The sequence below is a fragment of the Sebastes umbrosus genome, chromosome 24 (assembly GCF_015220745.1).
Source record: "Sebastes umbrosus isolate fSebUmb1 chromosome 24, fSebUmb1.pri, whole genome shotgun sequence".
NCBI classification, from domain to species: Eukaryota; Metazoa; Chordata; class Actinopteri; order Perciformes; family Sebastidae; genus Sebastes; species Sebastes umbrosus.
Genome location: NC_051292.1, coordinates 12,517,427 through 12,531,684, shown reverse-complemented (window position 1 = coordinate 12,531,684; position 14,258 = coordinate 12,517,427). Strand labels below are relative to the sequence as shown.

The window sequence follows — 14,258 nt, the reverse complement described above, 5'->3', positions numbered from 1 at the left end:
AGCAGCCTCCTCATCCTCCTGCCGGGACCGACATCATTTCCATACAAATTACCGTCGCCATGGCAACTGGCCGAAAGAGGTCATTACCCAGGTGATATCGGTGACAGACGATGAAAGGCTGGCGCCGGGCCAAGTGCTCTTCATCAGAGGACAAGTGGCTTTTTCACAGAGATGGCGCGCATGTTGGTGTCAATCAGCCGCTCTGTCAGCCGCGCACATAATCTGCTTTAGACTTCCTGTCATTGTTCACACTGATATCTGGACTCTGGCCTCCTCGTGACACTTTGATCCCCGAGGTCTGCCAGGCCTGTATGTGACTGACACTTCAGGATCTATTACCTTCCTGTATCCACACAGAGCTCCTTATCCTCGTAGTACTATGGAGGATGACACGGCCGGGGTCAGGTGGCACGGCCGGATCACTTTACCTGCGGCTGTTTGTCTTCCCCATGCAACTGGAGTCTGTCTGTTTACACACAGAGGCTATCACTTCTCACCTGTCAGAGAGCAGCGGTCGCTCAACACGCTCAAGCAACTATGTGGAATATCTTCACACAAGGTAGAAGGGAAGGTCGAAACATTACGGCGAAGCCCCGTCTAACCGAGTCATTTAAAGATTAATTGCACTTTATTCCCCGGCAGTGTTTTTCCTAAATGTTGAAATGAGTGTCTGTAACCTGAACACAGGAGAGAATAAGATATGCCGCCGCACTAAAAAGACAATTACACTTTTTTTCCTTCTAGAGCTGAAACTTGATCGGTGGGGAAGCCACAATTTGATAAAACCATTTAATAGTTTTCATTTTTTCACAACACGTCATGATTTCCAGCAAATGTGACAACTTGTCCTTGTCTGATGTTGTAGTGAACTATTAAAAAATATGAATCGATTCATTTTTAGAGAAGAATTGGAATTTAGAATTAACCGATGATGAAAAAAAATAATTAGAATTAGTCTGTCATGTCCAAATGTGTCTTTGTCTCACCAAACACAAGAAACATAAAAAGCAGACAACATAGACAAGGTCGTGTTGTCAAGTGAATATGGGAATATAATAATTATTATTTTATTCGTAGAGCACTTTTCAAGCCCAAAGACGGCAGACAACATAGATATGAAACATAGATAATGAAATAAAAACAGTGGAATAGGTAAATAAAGAAACTTGCATATACATATTCACACAATTACATATGCATATACTGTGCATGAAAGAGACTAGGGATGTCACGAGAACCGATACTTCGGTACCAAGTCGATGCCAAAATTCTAAAAACGTGACGGTACTCGTTTTCTACAGTACGGACGGTACCGTACGATGCCTGCAGGGTCAGCCTTTGTCTTTAACCTGGACTTTGGAGCAGTTAAAAGAGCCAGACTGGCAGGGAATATCCGGGAAGACGCCAACTGCAGAGACCAGCTGATCGGTCATGTGAGCTAAATATCCGCTAGCTCAGAATTTATTCAGCGAAGGTGTTTCTATGATCAATTTAGAGCATCAACTCTTTTTCGACAAAAAAAAAACACCTCAAGTGAGCGTAAAAACTTTCTTTATTGAGAGTTGCTGTTTCCATGCAACTTTTCTTTTAGGGGGGTCTTTAGGGGGAGATAGCAGGTCAACAGTAGATGTCACATAGAAGTGGTGTACATCATCTGAAAGCTGGGAACCTGAAGATTCATTTGAGATGCAGCATTGTGTGTCAAGTTCTTCTAGTCATAAATCAGAAATAAGCATGAAATAATGATTTAAAATGAATTGTAAAAGTGTATAAGGGTTTAAAACATTATGATATAATGCTCTGTTATGTCTCATAAGTAGCAATTTTTGGGTTGATACCATTTGTAACACAGATTTGGTGCTAAATTGAAGCATTTTTTACCACTGGAGAATTGATAAAAATGATCAATAATCCCACATTAAGACACCAAAACCTCGAGGAATACCGTAAAAAATTGCCTCAAACTGCATGTGATTATCATAAAGTGGTTATATCTGTAAAGGGGAGACTCGTGGGTACCCATAGAACCCATTTACATTCCCATATCTGGAGGTCAGAGGTCAAGGGACCCCTTTTGAAAATGGTCAGTTTTTCCTCGCTAAAATTTTGTGCAAAATTTGGAGCGTTATTTAGCCTCCTTCCTGACATGTCAGCATGACATGGTTGGTACCGATGGATTCCTTAGGTGTTCTAGTTTCATATGATATCCGTGGCTTCACTCTAGCCCTAGAACTGAACCTCTGGAAGACAGTAAAGTCGGCTCATAAATAACAGACCCCCCTCTCTCTCTGTGTGATCAGGACCTGGACTCTGTGCGGCACTCCCGAGTACCTGGCCCCCGAAGTCATCCAAAGCAAAGGTCACGGCCGGGCGGTGGACTGGTGGGCTCTGGGCATCCTCATCTTTGAAATGCTGGCTGGGTAAGTGTAGTATACACACACACACACACACTCCACCCATTTAAACACCGGGGGGCGCTCTCCTCCACCAGAGCACCGGAGGCAGAGCAGCACTGATCAACAATCATCTCTCAAAACAACTGGATAGAGGGCGGACACAATAACACGAACACCTGTACACGAGTGATGCAATCCGACAGAAGGGCCCTGCAAGAGTCGGCGAGTGAGAGAGCAGAGCCGGAGGAGCCTGTGTACACCGAACAAAGGAATTATTCTATTAATTGTACTGCTGTTATTATCTCCATTCTCTCCGTGCTCAGTGCGACAAATGAGCGTGTGAATGGGGATCACTGAAGAACAACGATCCCCTTTTAGAAAGAGCTCTGGTTTGTTCTCTGTCGTTCACTGTGAATGATAATCATGTGTGTCTTGGTGTGAAGGTTGAGATCAACTTCAACATTGATTGAGACTTTGTTTTCACAGACACACCAGTTGATATTCTGTAATCCAGCAGTTAAGGGATTGAACCAGTTCAATAAGCAAGGCCCTACCTGAATATTGGCTGGTATTTTTTGCCAATATTTAATCGATTTTATTTTCATATTTGATTCTTTTCATACACAGAATAACAATTAAACGTGAGTATTCTGTATTCTGACAGTGTTTAGTACCTTTATCCTGTGAAACCTTACTTAAAGGTCCCATATTGTAAAAAGTGAGATTTTCCCTGTTCAGGTTTAAGTGATATATAAATACTGTGAAAGTATCAAAACACTCAATCCGCGGAGAAACAAACACAGCCCGTATTCAGAAACTGTGCGTTTGAAACAAGCCGTCAGGATTTCTGTCCATTTGTGATGTCACAAATCTACAATATTTAGACCATTTCACGGTTTTAAACGTAAACGTCTCCAATGCGTCCCAGTTTATTTCCTGTTGCAGTGTATGTGAATGACATCAGCTGACAGGAAGTAAACATGGACCCAAACTGTTCAATTCCCAATTCCGTTGCAATTCTGTTGAAATTCACGAAAAACTGAGCGTTTCAGACAGAGGGTAAATACAGGCATATTCAAGCAGACAGTATGTGAAAAATAATGTGTTTTTTGAACATTAAAGCATGTAAACATGTTCTAGTAAAAACCCCATATACAAACATGAACCTGAAAATGAGCACGATATGTCCTCTTTAAAGGGTCAGCACACCCAAATGACCATAAAGTGGTATCATTGCCGTTGTAAAGCCGTTTTGCAAGTACATGAGCACAGTATCGGTGCATCCCTAGATCGGACCTTACTGCTTTAACTCCCACATATGGAGCACCTTCCTCCAGTCCTACTGAGAGGTCAGCTAGCCACACCCCCTACATCCACCTTCTTCATATCCTGCTAGGAAAAGCTACCTGGCTTTGACTTTGTAGAAAGAATGCAACCTTCTCCCAGCATTCATCAGGGCAGACTTTGAAGTGTGTAGCCCTGGCAGACTAGGACGCTGTGCTGTCCTACACATCACCAGCCAGACGTGTCCAGGAAGGGGCTCTACTGTAACATCCCTTCAGACAAAGAGCTCCCTTCATCTGGCGGTATTGTGTATAGCTGTCCGTCAGAGGTCCCGATCCAAGAATGTGGCAACTGCTTCTGAAAAAGTTAGCGGCGGTGGAGGTGGTGGACCGTCATCCTCCGGGAGTTGAGAAAGCATTCAGTGAAGGGTCAGGGCCCCCCAAGGGAGAGAAAAACATAAGGAATGAGTCTTCCTTCCCATAATCCTGCCTCCAGGGCCACATTTCTGGAAAACTGACTCCCTCACACTACAAATCTGCCTCCCCCAGACTAAGACTTAGACCAGGCTCAGGGTCATTTTCATGTTAATTATTGAATCAAAAAGTATTTTAATGCAAAAATATGAATCCCAATTTAATTATGTCTATTCCTCGGACTCAATTTTCCGGATTGAGTGCATAAAAAATGAAATTGACCCCCTTCCCGTCTCTCACCTGTTCCCCGGTCGGTCCTCGTCCACCTCGGTTCAGCGGAGCGTCAGTCTTCTGATTAGAGCTGGAGAAACACCAGCCGTCACCCACACAGGCAGATCGTCACTTTAACTTCAACACTTTATATAAATATGTATAGATACACACCTGTGGCACCTTTTAACATAAATCGCAGCGAAGAATACAGGTTTAAACCTGCAAAGTTATACATTTCAAATAGGTAACGTACAGCGTGTGGGAATATAGGAATTAAACGAGGGGGCCTGACGCATAGTGGCTTGAATGCCTCTTCAGCACACCTAATAGAATTGAAAAGAATAGGTGGAAAATGGACTTTGGCCAATCAAAAAGCAGATTAAAAGTTGTGTCTCTAAGATATGAGCGAGGCTAGCTGATTGGCTGTGGGATAAATGTTCTCTACAGGAGATGGAAATTAGGGCTGCACAATGTATCGTTATTTTATTGTCATCGCAACGTCAACTTGCGCAACAAACACATCGCAAAAGACTGCGATATTGTATTCAGGGATTTTTTTTTGGGAGTTAGTTTAAAGATTTTTTTAAAGCTGTTTTGCCTTCACCAGAAGTCTCCACACTGTCCTGAAAAGAACTATTTAAAGCGTTATGCATTACGTTCCACAGGTGCTCCGTCTGTGCCTTCATGTTTACCTTCTCATACCACATCTCTACGTCACAGCGGAGCAGACACGACTCATCAAACAGCTCGTAAATGACATCTTTTTGTAGTGTAAATGTATAATACACCCTCTTCAACAGATTGTGATGTTTTAACATCACATTGTTTTACTTTTATGATCCATACAATAACAAATTCAGATGGGATGTATAATGTGTTTGTCATATGTGACATCATCCACTGTTAGACCAGTAAATGGTCATATCATATGGTCCTCCACAGTGACCCAGATTCTCTTCCTATGACAGCACCAGTATTCTGTGGTAGTCTGTGGTGCAGCGCCAGCTCCCAGACACCCCCATCCCACAGTCTCCTGCCTCCGGAGCTTTTCACTGGGAAGGCAAGCGGCGTGTGACAAACCGGTGCGATTATGCGCCTGTCTGCTCCGTGCGTAATGCGTTTAGAGGCCGGTCCCATTATGTAATTTGTGGGTAATGACTTGTCCAGAGCAGAGCAGAGCGGAGGGAAGAACAGGAGAGCTGGGGAAGGCATTCAGTGGAGCGGTTGAAACACAAAACACAAAGGCAGCTCTGTCTCCAGTTATCATAGCCCCCCACACACACACACACTCTAAATGGTGACCTCTCCCCGTGTTGTTCGGACTGATCCAGGTGCGCCAGCTCTTACCTTCCGTTACCTGCACCTTGCATCAGGCTGTTTCTGCTCAATGTGACGGTGTGTGTTCAGCTTCAAGAGAGGGGCAGCCGGAAGATGAACATGTGTCTCTCTCTCTCGCTCTCCCCACAGGTACCCGCCGTTCTTTGATGACAATCCGTTTGGAATCTATCAGAAGATTCTGGCCGGAAAACTGGAATTCCCACGCCACCTGGACTTCTACGTCAAGTAAGACACCCCGAGTTACACCGACCAGGAACTGTGTGTGTTTTCAGATCACATCCCCAGGTCATATTGTGCCTCTATCTAATAATATAAATACAAAAAATCATTTTCTTTGTATTTTTATATCAAAATCCAATGACCTTTTCTCGTTACGTTAGCTAGAAAACAACCAGTTTCAACCAATAATATCATAACATCCATCAATCAATCTGCAACTTTTAGCACACAGAGGACCTGTAGCTCCGTATCACGCTACACTGTAAGCCCGCCCACTTTTTAGCGGTCCAATCAAATGCGAAGGCTTTGATTTGAAATTGTTTTAATTAATTTTAACGCAGTAGCATAATGTCTGTGTTTTACCCTCAGTATAGTCTATATTACATATATTACACACGCTGTGCGTCATCATAACAATCATAATGATGAATTATTTAAATTTAAGACGAAGCACAAGTGCGCAACTACAGCTGGCATCATTAGATAGATTATAGGCAATACAAAGATATACATATTTGCTCGAAATAATAAAATTAATTATGGTGCCCCCCTCCTCAATCATCCTGTGGTTTGTTCCATTGCGCCTGACAAACTCGAGCCTAAGCCCAGGACACACCGGGCTTTCTTGTTTAGTGGGCACTTCCTGTCTAGAGAATAAATTCATAACTTTACAAGAAAAAAAGTTGTAATATTATGAGAAAAAAGTCGTAATATTACGAGAATAAAGTCATAATATTACGAGAATAAAATCATAATATTACGAGAATAAAGTCATAACTTTATGAGAAAAAAATCGATATATTACGAGAAAAAAGTCGTAATATTACGAGAATAAAGTCATAATATTACGAGAATAAAGTCATAATATTACGAGAATAAAGTCATAACTTTATGAGAAAAAAATCGATATATTACGAGAAAAAAGTCGTAATATTACGAGAATAAAGTCATAATATTACGAGAAAAAACTCGGAATATTACGAGAATAAATTCATAACTTTACAAGAAAAAAGTTGTAATATTTGGAGAATAAAGTCGTAATATTACGAGAATAAAGTCGTAATATTACGAGAATGAAGTCATAATATTACGAGAAAAAAAATCGTAATATTACGAGAATAAAGTCATAACTTTATGAGAAAAAAATCGTAATATTACATAGGTATGATTATTACTGTAGTACGAAATGGCATTACATTCTTTCCAGGAAATGATTAGGAAGAATTACAGACCCGTAAACCCCTTTTATTTCTCAACATAACGGTCCTCATTGACCTTGAAATAGTAATCTATTTTAAGTGTACCGAGTCTACAAGTACTCGAATCAACCTTTTAACTCGAGAATGTAAAAAAACCCACCTGAAAATACACCAAGAACCTGCCCTAAGTGTCCTCAGCTGTAGCTGCAGCCCCAGGGCCAGCTCTATTATCTGTTGAGCCTCACTGGGGCTCATCTAGAGTCTAACCCTGGCCTGGAGGGGGACCTAATCTGTGGCCATTCAGGAAACGATAGTCTAGCCATCCCACCAACCATTCAAATGACTATTTAAAGCCTCATACTTCAAACGATTGTGTGGGTCATATCGGCCGTGGACGGGGGTCTCTAAGTACCGCAGCGTCCCTTTTAACACGGAGGTCAATGAGCTCCCTGGAGCTACGGAGGAGCTTCAGTCGGACCTGCAGTCACTAATGACACACCCAGCTCACACCACCCATTACACCAGCTGGAGGCTGCAGGAATGTGCAAGATTACAGGCTCGGCGCACTTTGGGTGTGAGTGTGTGAGTGTGCATGCACTCACTCAATCAAGTGCTGACACAGTGGCCCCGGAGAGACCAGGCACACACTGCTTCCCCTGATAATTCGGCAGCTTCCCACTGTTAAGCCATCTATCTTGCAGCCAGCAGACAGAAGGATTTTTTAAAATATTTCCACCATTTATATCACTCTTACACAGTTCACACACACACTCCCATCCATCAAGAAGCGGAAGGCCTTGCAAGAGCACTGCAGGCAGACTGCAGCTGCTGCCGAGCAGAGACAACGAGACGGACGGGAGAGCCGTCCCAGGGTGAACCCTGCAGGAAAAACGTCTCCTCATCAGTCATTAAATGAGTTTAGGATTAGTTCTGGACATTGTGTTGACCTGACCTTCGCCCTCTGCACCACCTCCGTGTCTACATTACATAGTGGAGAGCTTGTATTGCCTCAGATGAAGACTGTGTTCGAGGAGCTCAGCCACTTGTTACACAACTCTCCAAGTCTTTTGAGGACAAGAAAGAAAGTATAAATTATATTTTGAAAAATGACAGTGAAAGAGCCTGGAGACCCCGCGGTGAACGTTATGCTGCCTGTAGCATCTTCCGGCATGAGAACAGGGCACCAATTCTGGCGTTCTCTGGCGAATGCCGATGGAGCTGCACTATGCTGGGCTGGTCCCACTAAAGGACGTCGGGCCCTCATGCCACCCTTGTGGAGTCTGTTTCTTGACAGTTCGGTCAGAAACATGCACACCAGTAGCCTGCTGGTGGTCATTTTGTAGGGCTCTGGCAGTGCTCCTCCTGTTCCTTCTAGCACAGTATCGGACCAGATACTGGTATCGTTATCGGTGCATCCCTGAGAGTTGATATAAAAAGTGATTAGTGCAGCTCAGAGGGGGAAACCTCAGAGTGAAGGGAAACATCTTTAAGAAACACGATATAAGGTAGCCCTTTCCTGTAGCTATGTGATCGCCTCTCGCCCTGCTTCACGTCTTGTTCCCATCATCTCCAGACGGATTCTCCGTCATGAAAATCCATAAATACAAATATTTCCCCCCGGAGCTGATTACAATATTTCTCCGTGACATCTCACTCCGAAGCATCGGAAGGATTTAGACAAAAAAACCTGAGAAATAGCTGAGTTGCCGACATCCAGTCTCTGTATTTATGAGTCTGTCAGCAGCTCGTCGGATGTGAGATACGGCAACCTCTATCTCTCCATCTCTCTATCTGCTCCTCTCTGCCATTACAACAGCCCTGTGAATCATCCTCATTCCCCTCACACGGATGTCTCCATCGCAGCCACAAGGTTACAGTCGGCTCAGAAAAAAGTTCCCGTCTGCAGCCTCACTTTCTTCAATTAAAAGATTGTGATAGGGACACAACTCACTTAGCCAGCCCCTCGTCACCTTTCACAGGCTGTCGGCTACCTTTTGTGTGGATGCATCTGTCATTCTGACAGTGTGAGAGAGAGAGAGAGTGTGAGAGAGAGACTGTACAGCTTTGGACTCACTGACTGTTTCCTTTCTTCCCCCCCAGAGACCTCATCAAGAAGTTTCTGGTCATTGACCGAGCCAGGCGGCTAGGCAACATGAAGGTGAGTTGGTTAGACTTCCTGTTCTCCCTGAACCACATGGCAGCTCCCCCATGTTTCATACCATTTCAGGAGGTGGTTTCACTTAGCCGTCAGCAGCCTGAGGACGACGGGACAGGACAAGCGAAACTACCCGGACACACACTCGTCACAACAGTTCCAAGTGTTGACCAGTGTGGAGGCAGAGTTAGAGAGAACACAGACGTAGAGCAGAACCCAATACCTGTCCTCACAAGACTCCAACTCTATGTGATAGTCTACTACAATAGACCCTTTAATCAATGTGGGTAGAAACGCCTTTAGATATTAGAATTAGGGCTGTCCATCAATTAACATATTCAATGGCGATAATCGCACATTTTTAATGTTCAAAATGTACCTTAAAGGGAGATTTGTCAAGTATTTAATCCTCTTATCAACATGGGAGTGGACAAATATGCTGCTTTATGCAAATGTGTGTATATATTTATTATTGGAAATCAATTAACAACACAAAACAATGACAAATATTGTCCAGAAACCCTCACAGGTACTGCATTTAGCATAAAACAATATACTCAAATCACAACATGGCAAAATCAGCAGCTGTCAGTCTCCGAAAGATTGATTGCATTAATGCATTAAAGGTCCCATATCGTGCTCATTTTCAGGTTCATACTTGTATTTCGGGTTTCTACTAGAACATGTTTACATGCTTTAATGTTAAAAAAACACGTTATTTTTCTCATCCTGTCTGCCTGAAAATTTCTGTATTTGACCTCTGTCTGAAACGCTCCGTTTTAGTGCATTTCAACGGAATGGCGACGGAATTGCGTTGCTAGGAAACAGCTTTGGTACATGTTTACTTCCTGTCAGCTGATGTTATTTACATACACTGCAACCAGGAAATAAACTGGGACAAATTTAGTATGTTTACGTTTAAAACTAAACACTAAATATTGTAGATTTGTGACATCACAAATGGACAGAAATCCTGACGGCTTGTTTCAAACGCGCAATTTTCTGAATACGGGCTGTGTGTGTTTCTCCGTGGATTGAGCGTTTTGATACTTTAACAGTATTTATATAGCACTCAAAACTGCTTTATAATATAAAAGACGTGAAAATCTCCCTTTTTACTATATGGGACCTTTAAGTAGGGTTTCACAGGATAAATGTGCAGCTTTATAGACTGATCTGACTGCGATGCTCTCTCTTGATAGTTGAGTTGAAGTACCTGAAACAGGGCTGGACAGGAAGTTACCCAGGTCTGAGGGAGTTAGAATACACATAAATAACCATCCCATAGTGTTCGAGTCTGCAGAGAGAGGTTGTTCTTTTCTCCCTCCGATCCAGTGTGGCCCTGATTATGACAGGAGGATTAAAATCACACATGAATGTGCTCCATTTGGCTCCTCTCAAACCTCTTAAAACAGCTCCACTGCACAGCTACAACATGAGCGCGTCTGAAATGTGGAGGAGAGAAAAAAAAAAAGCATTCAGAGTCGGTTCTCTGCGTACAGCCTCAGGAATGTGAGAGAGGGTTGATCTCTTGGAAGAATTACAGAGTGGAAAATGGTGTGTACGTTTTTTTACTGGGAGCCTGCCACTTCATCACGCATCAATGGGGAAGCTGTGTAGATTCCCCATTCACACTGGAGGACTGGAGCGTTTCAGTTAACATTAGTGAAAGGAGCGGAGACTGAGAGCCGCTCTCAATAAAACAAATACTAGTCTAAGCCCGGTGATTAACTCCACATAATCCCAGACAAGATGCTATTGATCGGAGGCTGCCAATATTCCTCCTAGGAGAGCACAACACTGACGCTGCTGTGAGTCACCGGCTGGCTGGACCAACACACTATAAGAATCATATACTTCATAAACAGCTTTTACACATGGATTATAAAATGATATATTATTAAAAAAAATATCTGTAATTTATAATTATTTTCCTCTTCCTTTCAATGATGAATTGACACACGGTCTGTTATACATAGCAACGGTCTGCTATACATAGCAACAGTCTGCTATACATAGTAACGGTCTATTATACACAGCAACGGTCTGTTATACGTAGCAACGGTCTGTTATACGTAGCAACGGTCTGTTATACATAGCAACGGTCTGCTATACATAGCAACGATCTGTTATACACAGCAACGGTCTGTTACATGTAGCAACGGTCTGTTATACGTAGCAACGGTCTGTTATACATAGCAACGGTCTGTTATACGTAGCAACGGTCTGTTATACGTAGCAACGGTCTGTTATACATAGCAACGGTCTGCTATACATAGCAACAGTCTGTTATACATAGCAACGGTCTGTTATGCATAGCGACCGTCTGTTATACATAGCAACAGTCTGCTATAATGAGATAACAGACCTTAAAACGCTGTAATTGACCAATCAGAATAGAGTATTCAACACAGCCGTGTAATAAAGAGCGACAAAGTCGTCGGAGGGATGAGGTCGGGGTGGACGGACGGGTCCAACAAACACAGGACTTTCACCCTGTTTGTGTCCCGTGTGAAACCAAAAGTCAACGTTGACTTATTTTACATACAAACGTGCTTATTTTACCCCAAATTGTATCCCCTTTTCCTAAACCTGACCCAGTAGTAACGTAACATACGTAAAGTTACATCACGTACGTAACGTTATATCACATACGTAACGTAACGTTAACCATGTGTTGAAGTCTGGCAGACGACTTAGTACTCTTAATAATAAACCCTACAGGTTATCCAACACGTCCCCCTCACTGCTGAGCCTGAGCTCATGCAGAGAGACATCAGCTCACAGCTGGATACATCTGGAGGGACCTCTCATTACCAGACATGATACCTCGTCAACACACACAGACAGAGCTCAGATCAGTTAATGAAAATTACATTGAAATGAAGTTCATGCCACAGAGCAGCAGGAGCTCTGATTGGCCAGCTGTGATGTGTCAGCGAGGAGTCTGGCCTATCAGAGCTCCTGCTGCTGCTGCTGCTGCTGCTGCTGCTGCTGCTGGGATGGACTTAAATATTAAGTGGTCCATTTTAATTATTTGATTCAAATAATTAGTTTAATATGAGCGGTATTGTTGTACAGTACGTGTGCATCCAGCCGTGTGTTGTGTGTTTCAGAACGGAGCGGACGACGTGAGGAAGCACCGGTGGTTCAAGACCGTCGACTGGGATGCCGTTCCTCTGAGGAAGATGAAGGTGAGAGGTCTAAACTCTTCATCTCAGGTTCTGATGAAGACCTTGGTACACTGAAAAAATCTGCCATAAATACAGCAACGCAGTCGGCAGAGAGGAGCAGGAAGGTGTGTTGTGGAGGAGAATTCTCAGACCTGTACTCGTTGTCTCCACAGCCTCCAATAGTTCCCAAAGTGTCCCACGAGGGGGACACGTCCAACTTCGACGTTTACCCAGAGGACGACTGGAAGAAAGACCCTCCCGTGCCTCCGAAGGACTTAGAGATCTTCAAGAACTTCTGACCACTGAGCCTGCTTTATATTTATTAACGGAACGTCCACCACATGTAGAATAGCAACTGTTCCAGGTACCGTCGCGGGATGAGACCCTTATCTATCCTCTAATAACGGCCTCCCTGAAGACAAAACTCCAATATCATACCACAGAGATGCTTTTTTTTTATATTTTTATTTATCTGACTAAAAAGTCTTTTGCTGTTTTTTTTCAATTTTTTATTTTTTTTGTTTTTCTCTCTGAGCCTGCTCATATGCAAAACTAAAGACTGTTAATTTCTAGGTTTAAAACACAGAGAACAATCAGGTCTTTTTTTATATTCTCATGTTTTTATATGTTTTTAAAAAATGTGTTCATGCAAGTCGTATTAAATGTGACTCCTAGACCGGTGCTGTAGCCCGTCAGCTGGCCAGTAGACGACTCTCTGTAGTCACGAGTCACTTTACTTGGTAATGCGTAGCACTAAAAGAAAGGTGCCTTACATCACAGTGTGATGGGCATGATGTCTCGCAGTTACACCTGAAATAGTGCTTTTTTTTTTCTCTCGGCCGTCGGCGTCGCGTGCAGAACTGATGAACACTCCGTGCACGCGAGCTGCCGAACGCACTCCCGTGTCCTCCCACTGTAAACTCTCCCTGCTCTGTTATCTCCAGCTTTATTCACAGTCAGCGGTTATTACCGTCCAGCTGGTCTACACACTTCACTTATCATCATCATCATCATCATCATCATCATCATCATCATCATCATTGTTGTCATGCTTTTAAAGCTCATGAGAGGTGCTGGGGATGTGAGCTACGTTACAGTATTCATCACTTACTACTCTGCAGAAGGCTTCGTCTGCTATTTGGGGGGACAATATTGGCCTTTTAAAGTTTCATAAAACTTGATTTTATGTTCGCTGCCATTAAAATCCAAGTGATGATGTGATTTATTTTGTGCCTCACGCTTCATTACAGAGCTGCTGCTAAGTCAACTAGAAGGATCTTACTGGTGTTCGGACCGGGCTGACACCATAAGTCCTTTCCCATTTACGCATTTGCACGGTTCGATTCCTCTCCTCGACTCCTCTCCTCGCGTCTTAGTCCCCGCCCACGGAATAGGAAGCGAGGGGAGATGAAGCGAGGAAATATTTTTTTAGGTTTTTAACTATAAAACGTTTAATCTGTGATCTGTCTTCACTCCGGTATAGAGATGTTAATCATTAACCGTTTAATCGACATTAAGCGTTTTAACCGATTAACGCTATCAATTAAAACGGTTAAAAGAAACGTTAATAATTAATTCAAAAGCTGAGCGGCTCAGAGGAGCGGCTCGTCTTTTTAAGGAGGTCCACCTTAACAGCCCACCTTAAGAGGCGGAGCCGGAGTTGCAGGATACAGGAAGTCGGCACCTGTCTCCGGCTCGCTTGAGCGCTCCGGAGTTGTAGTTTCGTAGCATTTATTCACCGACAAATAAACTGTACAAACACTGCTACACCTACGTTCACAGCTGTAACGCCACCAACAACCTCACAC

The 14,258-nt window shown here is 43.2% G+C and overlaps 1 protein-coding gene across 1 annotated transcript in view; it reads left to right on the top strand.

The window, feature by feature from the left end:
- The window catches only part of prkx (protein kinase X-linked), a 30,367-nt gene extending 16,696 nt beyond the window's left edge, over window positions 1–13,671 (top strand). The window contains exons 4-8 of the mRNA XM_037762298.1: window positions 2,301–2,420; window positions 5,834–5,929; window positions 9,223–9,280; window positions 12,394–12,471; window positions 12,624–13,671. Of these exons, the coding sequence (XP_037618226.1) occupies window positions 2,301–2,420; window positions 5,834–5,929; window positions 9,223–9,280; window positions 12,394–12,471; window positions 12,624–12,749 (478 nt within the window). The 3' untranslated portion in view covers window positions 12,750–13,671. The remainder of the gene's footprint in view (window positions 1–2,300; window positions 2,421–5,833; window positions 5,930–9,222; window positions 9,281–12,393; window positions 12,472–12,623) is intronic.
- The last annotated feature ends 587 nt before the right edge of the window (window positions 13,672–14,258 follow it).